The sequence below is a fragment of the Physella acuta genome, unplaced genomic scaffold (genome assembly GCF_028476545.2).
Source record: "Physella acuta isolate Inbredline_101_S28 unplaced genomic scaffold, ASM2847654v3 ptg000098l, whole genome shotgun sequence".
In the NCBI taxonomy this organism is placed as follows: domain Eukaryota; kingdom Metazoa; phylum Mollusca; class Gastropoda; family Physidae; genus Physella; species Physella acuta.
The window spans coordinates 248,471-265,182 of NW_026731618.1; the positions used below are offsets into that span (position 1 = coordinate 248,471).

The window sequence follows — 16,712 nt, forward strand, 5'->3', positions numbered from 1 at the left end:
ATATATATATATATATATATATATAAATATCAGAATGACCTATGGACCTTTTAGTCCAACAAGATGACCAACCTACCAGAATGACCTGTGGACCTTGTAGTCCAGTAAGATGACCAACCTACCAGAATGACCTATGGACCTTGTAGTCCAACAAGATGACCAACACCCAGGCCACGGCCGCCTGACACAAAAGTTTGTAGCTGTTTTCTGTCAGGAAGTTGTGATCGCGTGAGAAGAGAAACTGGAAGCCATCTGTGGTAGATTGACATTCAAGCATGTGATAGAATAACATTCATGAAGAGGTGTAATCAAATTAAGACAGGTGATATACAATGATATTTAGACAGGTTCGAAATGTGATAGACATATGATACAATGAAATTATAATGCTAATTGGTGATACCTAAGCTCAGGGGTCTCCAAACTACGGCCCGCGGGCCGGATGCGGCCCGCGAGGCTGTTTTATCCGGCCCGCGGACATCTTTTTAGCTGCGGAAAAAGTTACGGACATTTTTATTTGTTTTGCCGTCCTCAGCAATAAAAACCCAAACATATCTGCCGAAACCAGTTTTTTTATTATTTAGGTAGAAAAAAAACCTACAATCAAACACACTGACGTCGGCATAATTCTTTTAAAAAAAAACTTTAGCTTGAGAAGCCGCTAGATATGTAGTGGGCTTTCATCCGAGCTCTCTTACTTCTAAAATAAACCACGCTGTCGTCGGCACAATTCTTTGAAAAAAACAACAACAAAGTCTCTAGCTCGAGAAGCCGCTAGAAATATAGTGGGCTTTCATGATGTGCGTTCCTTCTTTGTGCCATTGGTTAGGGGCCCGAAGTCCTTTGTACATTTTCAATGTAAAATATGTGTTTGTGATTTTCGTATAGCTTCTATCCTGTACTATTCTGTATCCTACAAATTATCAAAAATAACGTAATACTAGAAACTTAGGTTTTACATACGTTAACTTGTTTTTACTTTTACAAGAAATGTCATAGTAAGCTTGTAGTGCCTATACTTTGAATTATCTCCCCTGAGAAAGTTTTATAATTGACTTTTGGAAAAGTACCATCCCAAACTTCTGGCGTACATCGGCGCTTTGTTGTCTTTTTCATGTTTTTTCCCGAGCCGACCCCCATCCCACCCCTCTTTCTAGCATCGCAAGTATCGAATAGAGATAAATGTATCGTTTGTCAACTTCCTAACCGAGTATTCGCCACTTCAAATTTTGTCAGACACTAGCAAGCACTGGTCAGCAGACAAATTTTTACTTGCATAGTATTTGGTGCATCTGATTCACAGAACAAACAAGGTAGGATAATTTTTATATTGTTTAGAAAAGGTTAACCATTAGTAAATAAATAGATTGAACACCATTTATAGTCATTTACTGTTACCAAATGACGTCATTTAGGGGCGAGGTTCATGCTTTTTGTGAGTTGTTTAAAAAATGTGACATGTTGTGGATGGCCCCTAAATCAGGAGGTTATCCAACGCTTGAGCTGACACATATAAAAAAAAACGTTTTTGTAATTATTACGCATTACGACATCTTTCATCCGATCGCCATGAAAATTTCGGAAGCGTTTGAGTACAGCCCTGCAAAGGTTTCATCTTAGGCCCCACGACGCCTCTTACACCTAGCTAGGTCGTAACCAAGGGGTAATCAGCGTAAACTGAGGCCTACAGCATCTTTGGGCATCGCATAATCAGGTGTTTTTTTTTAAGCGATATCGTGTTTCACTTTTTTTTTCACGTTGAATTCATTTATTTTTAGCTCTCATCGATGGCCGAGAAGAAGAAAAGGAAAATAGACGATGAGTGTCGGCAATTTCAAGAAGAATGGAATTTGAAATACTTCTTCATAAAATCCGGAGATAAAGCACTGTGTCTGATTTGCAATGAAACCGTGGCTGTGATGAAAGAATACAACCTGCGCCGTCATCATCAAAGCAAACATCAGGGTAAATATGCACAGTTGGAGGGTAAAGTCCGTGCCAAAACATATTCTAAATTAAAAAACCAACTCACATCTCAGAGGACGTTGATCAATAAATCCTCAAATGAAAATGAAGCCTTAACAAAGGCCAGTTATAATGTTGCCTATGTCCTGGCTAAAAGTGGCAAACCGTTTACAGATGGTGAAGTAGTGAAGGAATGTTTGATGAAGGTGGCTGAGGAACTTTGCCCAGAAAAGTCAAAACAATTTGAAAATGTAGCTTTGGGTGCAAATACAATCGCCCGCCGTGTTGCAGACATGGGTGAAAACATTGTGACTCAAATAACGAAACATGCAAGCAGGTTTTGCCATTTTTCAATTGCAATGGATGAATCGCTGGACAGCTGTTCCACCTCTCAACTTCTTGTGTTCATTAGAGGTGTGGATGAAGAAATGAACATAACACAAGAGCTGGCTTCTCTACATAGCATGTATGACACTGTTACCGGAGAGGATATATTCAATGAGTTGAAAAAAAACATTTGCTGATTATAACTTGGACTGGACTAATCTCAGTTGCCTGACTGTGGATGGAGGAACGAACATGAGTGGCATAAAGAAAGGCTTGGTTGGACAAGTGAAGCAGATGTGTAATCAGAAAAACATTCAAGAACCAATGTTCCTGCACTGTATTATTCACCAGCAAGCTTTGCGTGCTAAATATATGGACATTAGCTATGTAATGAATCCTGTGGTGAAGATGATGAATTTGATAAGGTCACATGGCCTCAACCATAGACAGTTCAGAGACATGTTGAAAGAAACAGACACAGTATCGCAGGATTTACCATATTACACAGCAATAAGATGGCTAAGTTGTGAGAAAGCTCTTAGCAGAGTATTTAAGTTAAGAAAGGAAATAGGTGACTTCATGGAAAGTAAAGGCAAGGCTCAGCCATTATTGTCTGATGAAGAGTGGGTATGGAAATTGGCCTTTGCTGCAGACATAACTAGTCATTTAAATTTTCTGAACCTAAAATTACAAGGGAAAGAAAATGTAGTTTCTGATTTATACACCCACATAAAGGCTTTCAGATCTAAACTTGTCATGTCCCCGGGCGCCGACCTTAGGGGCGCCAAAATGGGTTGGAAAAATAAATTGAAAGGTTGAGGGGGGTGAAAATCGAAAGTTTGAATGGGGGGGGGGTGCAAATCGAAATCTCGAGGGGGGGGGGGGTGCAAATCGAAATCTCGAGGGGGGGGGGTGCAAATCGAAAGTTTGAGGGGGGGGGGGGTGCAAAAAATCGAAAAGTTTGTCCCCGAGCGCCGGGAAGGGTCGCTACGCCTATGAAAAAACAACATCCATGTTTTGATTTCTTTTTATTTGGACCTCAAGTGTGTTCTCGGCCCCCGAACTGCTATCTGATAGTCAATGCGGCCCTCGGGCTGAAAAGTTTGGAGACCCCTGCAAGCTAATGGTCAATTCTTATCGGCCACACGATGATGCCTGCAGACATGAGAGCTGGCAGACTTTTGTACGGCATCGTACGGCTAGACATAGTAGGTTGAGCACATTAGCACCTTAGCACCTTACCAACGGCATGGTACGGCTAGACAAAGTCGGCTGAGCACCTTAGCACCTTACCAACGGCATCATACGGTACTTGCAGCATCATGACGATGAGCATCCCAGACAGCAGGTAGTTGGGGGACACGAAACTACACACCTGGTTCCACACGGCCCAATGGCCCTTAATGGCCACGCCCCCCAGCTTGAAAAAACCAATCACTGTGCCAATAGCGATACCTGCAGGAAAAATGAATGAAAGAAATTGGGACGGGGGGGGGGGGGTAGTCCGGTGATGTGTAAGGGCTCAAACTGTGGGGGCTGGTGGGGAGGGGGGGGAGAGACTAGCGACTAGTATATGTACACACCCATACACGCACACGAGCACACACACAGATACACAACCACACATAGAAACACACATATACATATATGGGTCTAGCACATTACCCCCTGATCAATGACGCCCTCCTTAGAGAATATATTAGAGCTGTACTTATCACATCAATATCCCTGTCGACCTCTATCATTATTCTCATATCTTTAACATTAACTCTGGTAATTACCAAGCCCTACCCCATAACCCAGACCCCAAACGCAACTAATCCAATCCCAACACAACCCCACCTCTTTTGTCGCTATAACGTATCCGGTCAACAAGTAATGTGTTACTATTTTTTTACGTACAAGGAAGCTACTGAACGATATAGGATATAATAGAAGGGGGGGGGGGGGGGATTTACAGAATGTCAGTGTTTAAAAACCCTGGTATAAATTATCATAACTTACCACCACCACTACTGTAGCAATCATTATCTAAAACCACCACGCCTACTGTAGCAATCATTATCGACCACCACCACTACTGTAGCAATCATTATCTACCACTACCACGCCTACTGTAGCAATCATTATCTACCACCACCACTACTGTAGCAATCATTATCTACCACCACCACTACTGTAGCAATCATTATCTACCACCACCACGCCTACTGTAGCAATCATTATCTACCACCACCACTACTGTAGCAATCATTATCTACCACCACCTGACCTGACCTGACTTACCGATGACGATGTTAACGATGAGGATGACGAGCAGACCACGTGACGGCGTCGTGAAAGAGTTCTGCAGGAAGTAGAGGAAGGGGAAGGTCGCCAGCCCGTAGACCGTGGCCAGGGTCAAGGTGACCAGCCAGCGGTTGTTCATGATGAAGATGTAGGGGTTGACGTTCAGGGCGCAGATGATCAGCGCCACCACCATCAGGAACACCGGGAAGTCAAAGGCGAACGTGCCCAGCCAGTAGGCCAGGGGGTGGACGCCGCTCATCTCTTGTAGGAGCTTGGCGCCAGTCTAGGGATACACGGGTCACGGATAAGGGGGTTCACAGGTCTTGGGATTGGATAAGGGGGTTTACAGATCTTGGGATAAGGGGGGTTCACATGTCTTGGGATAAGGGGGTTTACAGGTCTTGGAATAAGGGGGTTTACAGGTCTTGGGATAAGGGGGTACACAGGTCTGGAGATAGGGGGGTACACAGGTCTTGGGATAAGGGGGTTTTACACGGGTCTTTGGATAAGGGGGTTCACAGGTCTTGGGATAAGGGGGTTCACAAATCTTGGGATAAGGGGGGTTCACATGTCTTGGGATAAGGGGGTTTACAGGTCTTGGGATAAGGGGTTCACAGGTCTTGGGATAAGGGGGTTCACATGTCTTGGGATAAGGGGGTACATAGGTGTTGGAATAAGGGGTACACAGGTCTTGGGATAAGGGGGTTTAGAGGTCTTGGGATAAGGGGGTTTACAGGTCTTGGGATAAGGGAGTTCACAGGTCTTGGGATAAGGGGGTTTACCAGGTCTTGGGATAAGGGGGTTCACATGTCTTGGGATAAGGGGGTACACAGGTTTTACGATATGGGGGGGGGGGGGTTACACGGGTATTAGGATAAGGGGGCTCACATTTTTTGGGATAAGGGGGTTCACGGGTCTTGGGATAAGGGGGTACACGGGTCTTGGGATAAGGGGGTTCACAGGTCTTGGGATAAGGGGGTTTACAGGTCTTGGGATAAGGGGGTTCACAGGTCTTGGGATAAGGGGGTTTACAGGTCTTGGGATAAGGGAGTTCACAGGTCTTGGGATAAGGGGGTTTACCAGGTCTTGGGATAAGGGGGTTCACAGGTCTTGGGATAAAGGGGTTCACAGATCTTGGGATAAGTAAATATAGACCTACTGCCCGCTCCCAATGATATAAGAAAACCAGGACCTACTGCCCGGCCCCTGTGATATAAGAAAACCAAGACCTACTGCCCGCTCCGAGATGAGACTATTGATGAACAAGACTGGGATAAAGGCCATGGCGAAGCTGATCCCCAGCATAGTCTGGTACTCGAAGGTCGACCTTGCCCTCTCCACCGGCCGCTCGTACAGTGTCACACCCGTCTCGACGGCGAAATCTGCGCCCAGGGCGTCTTCCACTTGGGCGTTAATCAGCAGCTGGACCTACAGAAGGTCGAGTCAGTAGTGTGACCTACAGAAGGTCAATAGTGTGACCTACAGAAGGTCATGTCAGTAGTGTGACCTACAGAAGGTCATGTCAGTAGTGTGACCTACAGAAGGTCATGTCAGTAGTGTGACCTACAGAAGGTCATGTCAGTAGTGTGACCTACAGAAGGTCATGTCAATAGTGTGACCTACAGAAGGTCATGTCAATAGTGTGACCTACAGAAGGTCATGTCAGTAGTTGTGACCTCCAGAAGGTCAAGTCAGTAGTGTGACCTACAGAAGGTCATGTCAGTAGTTTGACCTACAGAAGGTCAATAGTGTGACCTACAGAAGGTCATGTCAGTAGTGTGACCTACAGAAGGTCATGTCAGTAGTGTGACCTCCAGAAGGTCAGTAGTGTGACCTACAGAAGGTCAGTAGTGTGACCTACCTAAGGTCAGGTCAGTAGTGTGACCTACAGAAGGTCAGGTCAGTAGTGTGACCTACAGAAGGTCAGGTCAGTAGTGTGACCTACAGAAGGTCAGGTCAGTAGTGTGACCTACAGAAGGTCAGGTCAGTAGTGTGACCTACAGAAGGTCATCTCAGTAGTCGGACATAAAGGGCAGTCATACAAGCATCCCAACATGCTGAAACCCCAAATCTAGATCACCACCACCAAATGTATACATAATACCCTCCCCCCCCCCCTTACCACTATACTCTGTGCCTGTCTACACCTAACCCCCCCCCCCAGCCCCAGAGGCGTAGCGACCCTTTCCGGCGCTCGGGGACAATCTTTCAATCTGGCGCCCCCCCCCCCCCTCCCCGCCCAATATTGTTATATTAATAAAGCAAAACTGCAGCTAAAATGAGCTTTTAATTTTTTGTTCAACCCATTTTGGCGCCCCCTATGGTCGGCGCCCGGGGACATATGTACCCCCCGCCCTCCCCTATCTTTCTGCCTATACTGACCGCAATGCCCTGTGCCTGAACGATCTGGCCTTGGAAGAACAACACAGTCGGCCTGGGAGGATCAAACTTGACACCAAAAACCATTTTCATTTCGTAAAACTCCTTGCCGTTTTGTTTGGCGTACTGCAGGAAGTACCTGTTGCTGTCGTTCTGTAACAAAACGGTGGTGGTGGTGGGGGGGGGGAGGGGAGAATGTATGTCGGCAGTTTTCTGTTGGTGTCGTTCTGTAACAAAACGGTGGTGGTAGTGGGGGGGAGGGGAGAATGTACGTCGACAGTTTTCAATGACGGTAGATGTGTGGTTGTAGTCTATATATGAAGGTATAGACTTGGATAAACCCATGACATAGTGGCGGTGTTATGTGCAGATAAAATAGAGTATATCTGTTCCTACCAACTGAAATCTTGCTAGTTTTTCCTATAGGTGTACTGGCCTCTAGTAAGTTCGCCACGGCGTAGGTGCTCTAAACTTTAAACACGACCTTCCTTCATACCTTATTAGTGACGTCATACTCACCATCATAACCGTCAGAACGTCATTCTGATCGTCAGGACGTCACACTTACCGTCAGAACGAAAGACTAGCCGTCATGACGTCACATTAACCATCCCACTAACCGTCCTGACGTCACACTTACCGTCAGGAGCTTTGGGAACTTGGCGAACCGAAACTGTTTCTTGTAGGCTTCCACCAGGTCCAGGGACGTGTTTTCATTGGTCCAGATGGGCACGACAAGCCCGGAGAATCGGTCAAGGTTAAAGACGAGGGGGGGCACGTAGGTGACCTGGCGGGCGATGTCCCCGTACACGCCCAGCAGCACCACCACCACGGGCACCGCCAGCAGCAGACACGACGACAGCGGGTTACGCCGGAACAGGGTCAACTTCTTGATGAAAATTCCCTTCAACTGCTGGAAGAAGAGGACAGCTCTTTCGTTGTTTTTAGACTCCATAAATTTCCCGAACAGTTTTTCTGTGGATCCATAATTCCATTCACAATTTGTTGGGCGGCGCGAGCTCATGACATACAGAGTTATACATCTACACACAGTGTCACGGAATATAAACAGTAACACATCTACACACTGTGTCATGGGATATAAATAATTTAACATCTACACACTGTGTCACGGGATATAAACAATCTAACATCTACACACATTGACATTGGAGATCAGTACACATTGCCACGCTAAAAGTACAAGAAATGTATAATGAAACCCACCTGACGCTAGCAGATCTATAGAGAATTTTAAGGTCGATCTCTCTCTGTAAAGATGACAGTAATATCATATTTAAGTTAGAGCTCTCTAGGGATGGGGGGGGGAGGCTGTGGGGGGGGGGAGGCTGTGGGGGGGGGGGGGAGGCTGTGGGGGGGGGGGGGGGGAATCCAGCAGCAATGTCTGCCAACACGTAATCAAACACAGCACTGTCAGTCAGCTGATGTTATTGTGTCAGTCAGCTGATGTCATTGTGTCGGCTGATGTCATTGTGTCAGCTGATGTTATTGTGTCAGTGATGTTATTGTGTCAGCTGATGTCATTGTGTCAGTCAGCTGATGTCATTGTGTCAGTCAGCTGATGTTATTGTGTCAGTCAGCTGATGTCATTGTGTCAGCTGATGTTATTGTGTCAGCAGATGTCATTGTGTCAGTCAGCTGATGTCATTGTGTCAGTCAGCTGATGTCATTGTGTCAGCCAGCTGATGTCATTGTGTCGGCTGATGTCATTGTGTCATTAAGCTGATGTCATTGTGTCAGCTGATGTCATTGTGTCAGCTGATGTCATTGTGTCAGCTGATGTCATTGTGTCGGCTGATGTCATTGTGTCGGCTGATGTCATTCTGTCATTACGCTGATGTCATTGTGTCGGCTGATGTCATTCTGTCATTAAGCTGATGTCATTGTGTCAGCTGATGTCATTCTGTCATTAAGCTGATGTCATTGTGTCAGCTGATGTCATTGTGTCAGCTGATGTCATTGTGTCAGCTGATGTCATTGTGTCAGCTGATGTCATTGTGCCAGCTGATGTCATTGTGTCAGCTGATGTCATTGTGTCAGCTGATGTCATTGTGTCAGCTGATGTCATTGTGTCAGCTGATGTCATTGTGTCAGCTGATGTCATTGTGTCAGCTCATGTCATTGTGTCAATCAGCTGATGTCATTGTGTCAATCAGCTGATGTCATTGTGTCAGTCAGCTGTCAGTAGCTGTTACCGTCATGCCCTGACTACAAGGACAGACCAGAGCCTGCGACTAAACATGCAGTTGATGTACACCAAAAAAATCTGTAGTCACGTGATAAGGTTCTGTGTCCTGTGCTTGGTCCGTCTCTTTCAAAGACTTACCTGATACCGTGTCTTTCAAAGACTTACCTGATACTTTCTTCGATGACGTCTTCCGCTCTCTCTCCCGCACCTACTCTAGGAAAAGATGGAATCACGATATTATATCCACCGATATAACACTATATAACGACATCAAAACACAAACACAACGCAAATGCAATACACAAATACAAACGTAACGCAAACACAAACCAATACAATATTATATAAGGATACAAAGACGTCAAATAGCCTAGCCTGCCTTACTTCACAAAGACGTCAAATAGCCTAGTCTGCCTTATTTCACAAAGACGTCAAATAGCCTAGCCTGCCTTACTTCACAAAGACGTCAAATAGCCTAGCCTGCCTTACTTCACAAAGACGTCAAATAGCCTAGCCTGCCTTACTTCACAAAGACGTCAAATAGCCTAGCCTGCCTTACTTCACAAAGACGTCAAATAGCCTAGCCTGCCTTACTTCACAAAGACGTCAAATAGCCAAGCCTGCCTTACTTCACAAAGACGTCAAATAGCCTAGCCTGCCTTACTTCACAAAGACGTCAAATAGCCAAGCCTGCCTTACTTCACAAAGACGTCAAATAGCCAAGCCTGCCTTACTTCACAAAGACGTCAAATAGCCTAGCTTGCCTTACTTCACAAAGATGTTAAATAGCCTAGCCTGCCTTACTTCACAAAGACGTCAAATAGCCTAGCCTGCCTTACTTCACAAAGACGTCAAATAGCCTAGCCTGCCTTACTTCACAAAGACGTCAAATAGCCTAGCCTGCCTTACTTCACAAAGACGTCAAATAGCCTAGCCTGCCTTACTTCACAAAGACGTCAAATAGCCTAGCCTGCCTTACTTCAAAGACGTCAAAAAGCCAAGCCTGCCTTACTTCACAAAGACGTCAAATAGCCTAGTCTGCCTTACTTCACAAAGACGTCAAATAGCATAGCCTGCCTTACTTCACAAAGACGTCAAATAGCCTAGCCTGCCTTACTTCACAAAGATGTCAAATAGCCTAGCCTGCCTTACTTCACAAAGATGTTAAATAGCCTAGCCTGCCTTACTTCACAAAGACGTCAAATAGCCTAGCCTGCCTTACTTCACAAAGACGTCAAATAGCCTAGCCTGCCTTACTTCACAAAGACGTCAAATAGCCTAGCCTGCCTTACTTCACAAAGACGTTAAATAGCCTAGCCTACCTTACTTCACAAAGACGTCAAATAGCCTAGCTTGCCTTACTTCACAAAGATGTTAAATAGCCTAGCCTGCCTTACTTCACAAAGACGTCAAATATCCTAGCCTGCCTTACTTCACAAAGACGTCAAATAGCCTAGCCTGCCTTACTTCACAAAGACGTCCTCCATGGATGTGGCACTCAGGCCGTAGCCCAAGATGTTGAGTCTCATGGCCTCGTCCTCCAGCACTTCCAGCAGAGCCGGGTACTGATGCTCCTTGTTCTCTGGTAGCACGTAGTCGATCTCTGATCTAGTTTCACCCTAGGTAAACACACAAACACACGTAGTCGATCTCAGATCTAGTTTCACCCTAGGTAAACACACAAACACACGTAGTCGATCTCTGATCTAGTTTCACCCTAGGTAAACACACAAACACACAAACACACGTAGTCGATCTCAGATCTAGTTTCACCCTAGGTAAACACACAAACACACGTAGTCGATCTCTGATCTAGTTTCACCCTAGGTAAACACACAAACACAAACACGTAGTCGATCTCTGATCTAGTTTCACCCTAGGTCAACACACAAACACACGTAGTCGATCACTGATCTAGTTTCACCCTAGGTAAACACACAAACACACGTAGTCGATCTCTGATCTAGTTTCACCCTAGGTAAACACACAAACACAAACACGTAGTCGATCTCTGATCTAGTTTCACCCTAGGTCAACACACAAACACACGTAGTCGATCACTGATCTAGTTTCACCCTAGGTAAACACACAAACACACGTAGTCGATCTCTGATCTAGTTTCACCCTAGGTAAACACACAAACACACGTAGTCGATCTCTGATCTAGTTTCACCCTAGGTAAACACACAAACACACAAACACACGTAGTCGATCTCTGATCTAGTTTCACCCTAGGTTAACACACAAACACACGTAGTCGATCTCTATGACAACATAGAATATCTTCTCAAACCCAAGCGAAAAGCACAAGGTCAACAGACAATCACCGAAGAGATCATAGTGGAACAAAGTTCTGACCAAAGATCTGACCAAAGATCTGACCAAAGATCTGACCAAAGATCTGAGCAAAAATCTGACCAAAGATCTGACCAAAGATCTGACCAAAGATCTGACCAAAGATCTGACCAAAGATCTGACCAAAGATCTGACCAAAGATCTGACCACGGACGATATAGCATCTGATGACTCACCGTGCAGATGGCGTCAGGCAGGTGTTCAAGAATCTCCATGGTAACACTGTCCCTCCTACAGCCCTCGTCTTTTACAATGCGCAGCTTATAGCCGGTACCTAAAGTATGTACCACAGAGCGAGATTTGAGACTGGATTATCGGACGGGAACCAAGGCTCGCCATACATCTTTGGTAGACATCATTAAATACAGAAGGCGCCGCCCATTTGACAAATATTTTTTGTATTTTAAAATGTACATTTTAAGCCAGCAAAACTTAGATTAAAACAAATTCACAGCAGTGTTTTTAAAGAGTGTGTGCTTCAACACCGAACCATCTAATTTACTCACCATAAACTCTCTTTAAAAACATGGGTGTGCTACAACATCGAACCATCTTATTTACTCACCATAAACTCTCTTTAAAAACATAGGTGTGCTACAACACTGAACCATCTAATTTACTCACCATAAACCCTCTTTAAAAACATGGGTGTGCCGCAGCATTTAACTCTCCCCTCCGCCATGATGGCGATTCTGTCGCCCAGTACATCTGCTTCGTCCATGTAATGAGTCGTTAAAAGGATGGTTCGACCTTCTCTCATTTTCTTAAGGAAAGCCCACATTTCCTGTCTGGCGGCGGGGTCAAGGCCGGTCGATGGCTCGTCCAGAAACACCAGCTGTGTAATGGCAAAAATTAGAAATAAAAAGCAACGAAACAATGGCAATTCCACAACAAACAAAGAAAAAAATAATCACCAACATTACCTCCGTCCCTCCAACAAAAGCACCAACATTACCTCCGTCCCTCCAACAAAAGCACCAACATTACCTCCGTCCCGCCAACAAAAGCACCAACATTACCTCCGTCCCTCCAACAAAAGCACCAACATTACCTCCGTCCCTCCAACAAAAGCACCAACATTACCTCCGTCCCGAAACAAAAGCACCAACATTACCTCCGTCCCTCCAACAAAAGCACAGGCTAGAGACAGTTTCCGCTGCTGACCGCCTGAGATGGCTGAGGACTGTGAGAGTTGTTGCCCCCCTAGACCAATCAGATCCAGATCTTTGTAAATCTCTTCATCACCTTCGGCAGAGTATTTGCCCTTGAGCTGATGAGTAAATCACATTACTCGTATCAAAGATGGACTAGACGGACCTTAATATTTGAAGTGTGTGACAGGTAGGTTTACCTAGATTTTGTGTGACAGGTAGGTTTACCTAGATGTTTGTGTGACAGGTAGGTTTACATAGATGTTTGTGTGACAGGTAGGTTAACATAGATGTTTGTGTGACAGGTAGGTTTACCTAGATTTTGTGTGACAGGTAGGTTTACCTAGATGTTTGTGTGACAGGTAGGTTTACCTAGTTGTTTGTGTGTGTGTGTGACAGGTAGGTTTACTTAGATGTTTGTGTGACAGGTAGTTTTACTTAGATGTTTGTGTGACAGGTAGGTTTACCTAGATTTACCTAGTTGTTTGTGTGTGTGACAGGTAGGTTTACCTAGATGTTTGTGTGACAGGTAGGTTTACCTAGATGTTTGTGTGTGTGTGACAGGTAGGTTTACCTAGATGTTTGTTGTGTGACAGGTAGGTTTACCTAGATGTTTGTGTGACAGGTAGGTTTACCTAGATGTTTGTGTGACAGGTAGGTTTACCTAGATGTTTGTGTGACAGGTAGGTTTACCTAGATGTTTGTGTGACAGGTAGGTTTACTTAGATGTTTGTGTGACAGGTAGGTTTACCTAGATTTTGTGTGTGTATGACAGGTAGGTTTATCTACATGTTTGTTGTGTGACAGGTAGGTTTACCTAGATGTTTGTGTGACAAGTAGGTTTACTTAGATGTTTGTGTGACAGGTAGGTTTACCTAGATGTTTGTGTGACAGGTAGGTTTACCTAGATGTTTGTGTGACAGGTAGGTTTACATAGATGTTTGTGTGACAGGTAGGTTTACCTAGATGTTTGTGTGACAGGTATTTTTACCTAGATGTTTGTGTGACCGGTAGGTTTACCTAGATGTTTGTGTGACCGGTAGGTTTACCTAGATGTTTGTGTGACCGGTAGGTTTACCTAGATTTACTTAGATGTTTGTTGTGTGACAGGTAGGTTCACCCAGATGTTTGTGTGACTGGTAGGTTTACCTAGATTTTCTGTGTGTGTGTGACAAGTAGGTTTACCTAGATGTTTGTCGTGTGTGATAGATTTACCTTGAGAAAGAACTTGAGATGCTCATAGCATGTGAGCTTAGGGAAGAGGACACCGTGTTGTGGGCACAGACCGATAAACTCCCTGGCCTCGCTCGTGTTGGTAGCGAGGTCGTGACCTTGAACTGTGATTGTTCCACTTGTAGGAGGCAGAAAACCTGATAAGAAACATGACACAAATATTCCCCTGACAAGAAACATGACACAAATATTCCCCTGACAAGAAACATGACACAAATATTCTGGTTAAGAAAAAGAGAAGTTTGGGAATAATGTGTTTTCTTATCCACAGTCAAACAGCAGATAAGAGGTAGTTTCTCGACAACCTGTGATCATGTTGATGGTAGTTGTCTTCCCTGCCCCGTTATGCCCCAGCAGCACGGTGATCTGCCCCATGTAGAGGTCCATGTTGACCCCAGCTACAGCTATTTGTTGACCAAACACCTGCAACAAAATTTGACCCCATCAGAACTTGAACTACACCCATAACCCACCCTGACTTATAAATCGATATATCAATTAGACATACGACCTCCAAACACTCCCCGTTACATATTTCCAAATACACGCATACAAATAATGCACAAAGTCTCATTTATATGTATCTCACATTTTTAAGAGACCAGTCGACATATGCTCTATATGGGATTTCATCTGTTTGACACAACGTCACACAAACCTACCTGTATACTCCTTAACGATACACAAACCTACCTGTATACTCCTTAACGATACACAAACCTACCTGTATACTCCTTTACAATACACAAACCTACCTGTATACTCCTTTACAATACACAAACCTACCTGTGTACTACTTAACGATACACAAACCTACCTGTATACTCCTTAACGATACACAAACCTACCTGTATACTCCTTTACAATACACAAACCTACCTGTATACTCCTTTACAATACACAAACCTACCTGTGTACTACTTAACGATACACAAACCTACCTGTATACTCCTTAACGATACACAAACCTACCTGTATACTCCTTTACAATACACAAACCTACCTGTATACTCCTTAACGATACACAAACCTACCTGTATACTCCTTTACAATACACAAACCTACCTGTGTACTACTTAACGATACACAAACCTACCTGTATACTCCTAACGACATGTAACCCTACCTTGACCAGGTTGCGGACCTTGATGCCAGCGGTCAGCCCTGCAGGCGGGTCCTCAATGTAGTTCCGGTTCTCCGCAGGCATGTCTGGGATCTGCTGTTGGACGTCTGACGGGAACCAGTAGCTTTTCTGTGGAGCATTCGATTCTCCTCACACCCGTGTTGGCAGTGGGGATCGTTTTAGTTTACAGACTCGGTTGTCAAGCAGAAATTGTGTCGTTTGGAATAGTTTGTAGTTTTACGTTTTGTTTGTAATTAGCATTTTTCGTTTGGAATAGTTTGTAGTTTTACGTTTTGTTTGTAATTAGCATTTGTCGTTTGGGATAGTTTGTAGTTTTACGTTTTATTTGCAGTTAGCATTTGGTCCTCCTAGTACATCCTCTCCCACTCACACACGAACTCCTCAGCTGCGAAACTTTTGCTCACCCTCCACCCTCCTGTTTCCTCCCCACCCTCAGGCTGAACCTACACCATGCCATAATTGTTTTCATCATTAGTCAGCATGCTACAATGTTGTATACTTCTGGACAGGAAAAGATAGCAACCACAACGACACCCCCCACCCCCACCCCCTCCCCTATTTTAAGTGAAGCAAAGAAGCAATGTCTCACCGAGAAGAGGAAATCATAAGGCTGCGGTATGCCATACTCCCCGGGGGTGACGTTGCTGAGGTACCACAGGCAGAAGATGTTGAAGCCGGTGTTGAGGACCATCAAAACAAGCCCGTCAAAGAACGTTTGGTGTGGGGCCTCGTCATTGAGGAACATGGAGTAGAACCCTAGTCTGTGGGCTGGAGGGAGAGCTCATCATTTAGTGAGAGCGTCTTTGGGGAGCCAAAACTTTGAAGTAAAGAAAACTGGACTACAGTTTCAAATAGGAGAAATAGCGTAACACAGATCCTCAGTGTACGTTAATCACACGCCGCAGGGGTGAGGTAGACTAATCACACGCCGCAAGGGTGAGGTAGACTAACCACACGCCGCATGGGTGAGGTAGACCAAAAAAAAAGACAGATTAAATAAGTAATATATAGTTAAATACAAAAACTTACCTTTCAATTCTTTGGCGACCAACACGTCTATTTCAACAGCGAAACCAAAGTAGTAGACGGCCACGCCCACCAAGTACAGCTGCAGCCTGTTAGTCACGTACGGGAGGAGAGCGGTGGAGCCCAGCCCAATTCCGATATACACCACCACAGTCAGGGCTGCCGCGTTCCGACCTGCGGAACACGATACGGAACATGATGCGGAACACGATACGGAACACGATACGGAACATGATGTTGGCTGTTGTGTACACCAGCAAACACAGGCTCAATCTTCATAGGCCACTAGATCAAACCTTACCAAAGTTTGTATGTTTACCTGACTAATGTGTGTATGTTTACCTGACTAAAGTTTGTATGTTTACCTGACTAATGTGTGTATGTTTACCTGACTAAAGTTTGTATGTTTACCTGACTAGAGTTTGTATGTTTACCTGACTAAAGTTTGTATGTTTACCTGACTAAAGTGTGTATGTTTACCTGACTAAAGTGTGTATGTTTACCTGACTAAAGTTTGTATGTTTACTTGACCAAAGTTTGTATGTTTACCTGACTAAAGTGTGTATGTTTACCTGACTAAAGTGTGTATGTTTACCTGACTAATGTGTGTATGTTTACCTGACTAAAGTTTGTA

At 44.6% G+C, this 16,712-nt stretch overlaps 1 protein-coding gene across 1 annotated transcript; it reads right to left on the reverse strand.

Moving 5' to 3' along the window:
* Window positions 1-118: 118 nt before the first annotated feature.
* Window positions 119-5,896, reverse strand: LOC131930207 (phospholipid-transporting ATPase ABCA7-like). Its single transcript, XM_059286621.1, has 4 exons — window positions 5,815-5,896; window positions 4,579-4,864; window positions 3,586-3,747; window positions 119-252 (listed from the first exon to the last, which is right to left on the reverse strand). The coding sequence occupies exons 1-4, from the start codon at window positions 5,884-5,886 to the stop codon at window positions 119-121; spliced, it is 654 nt and encodes a 217-aa protein (XP_059142604.1). The 5' UTR covers window positions 5,887-5,896.
* Between the last annotated feature and the right edge of the window lie 10,816 nt (window positions 5,897-16,712).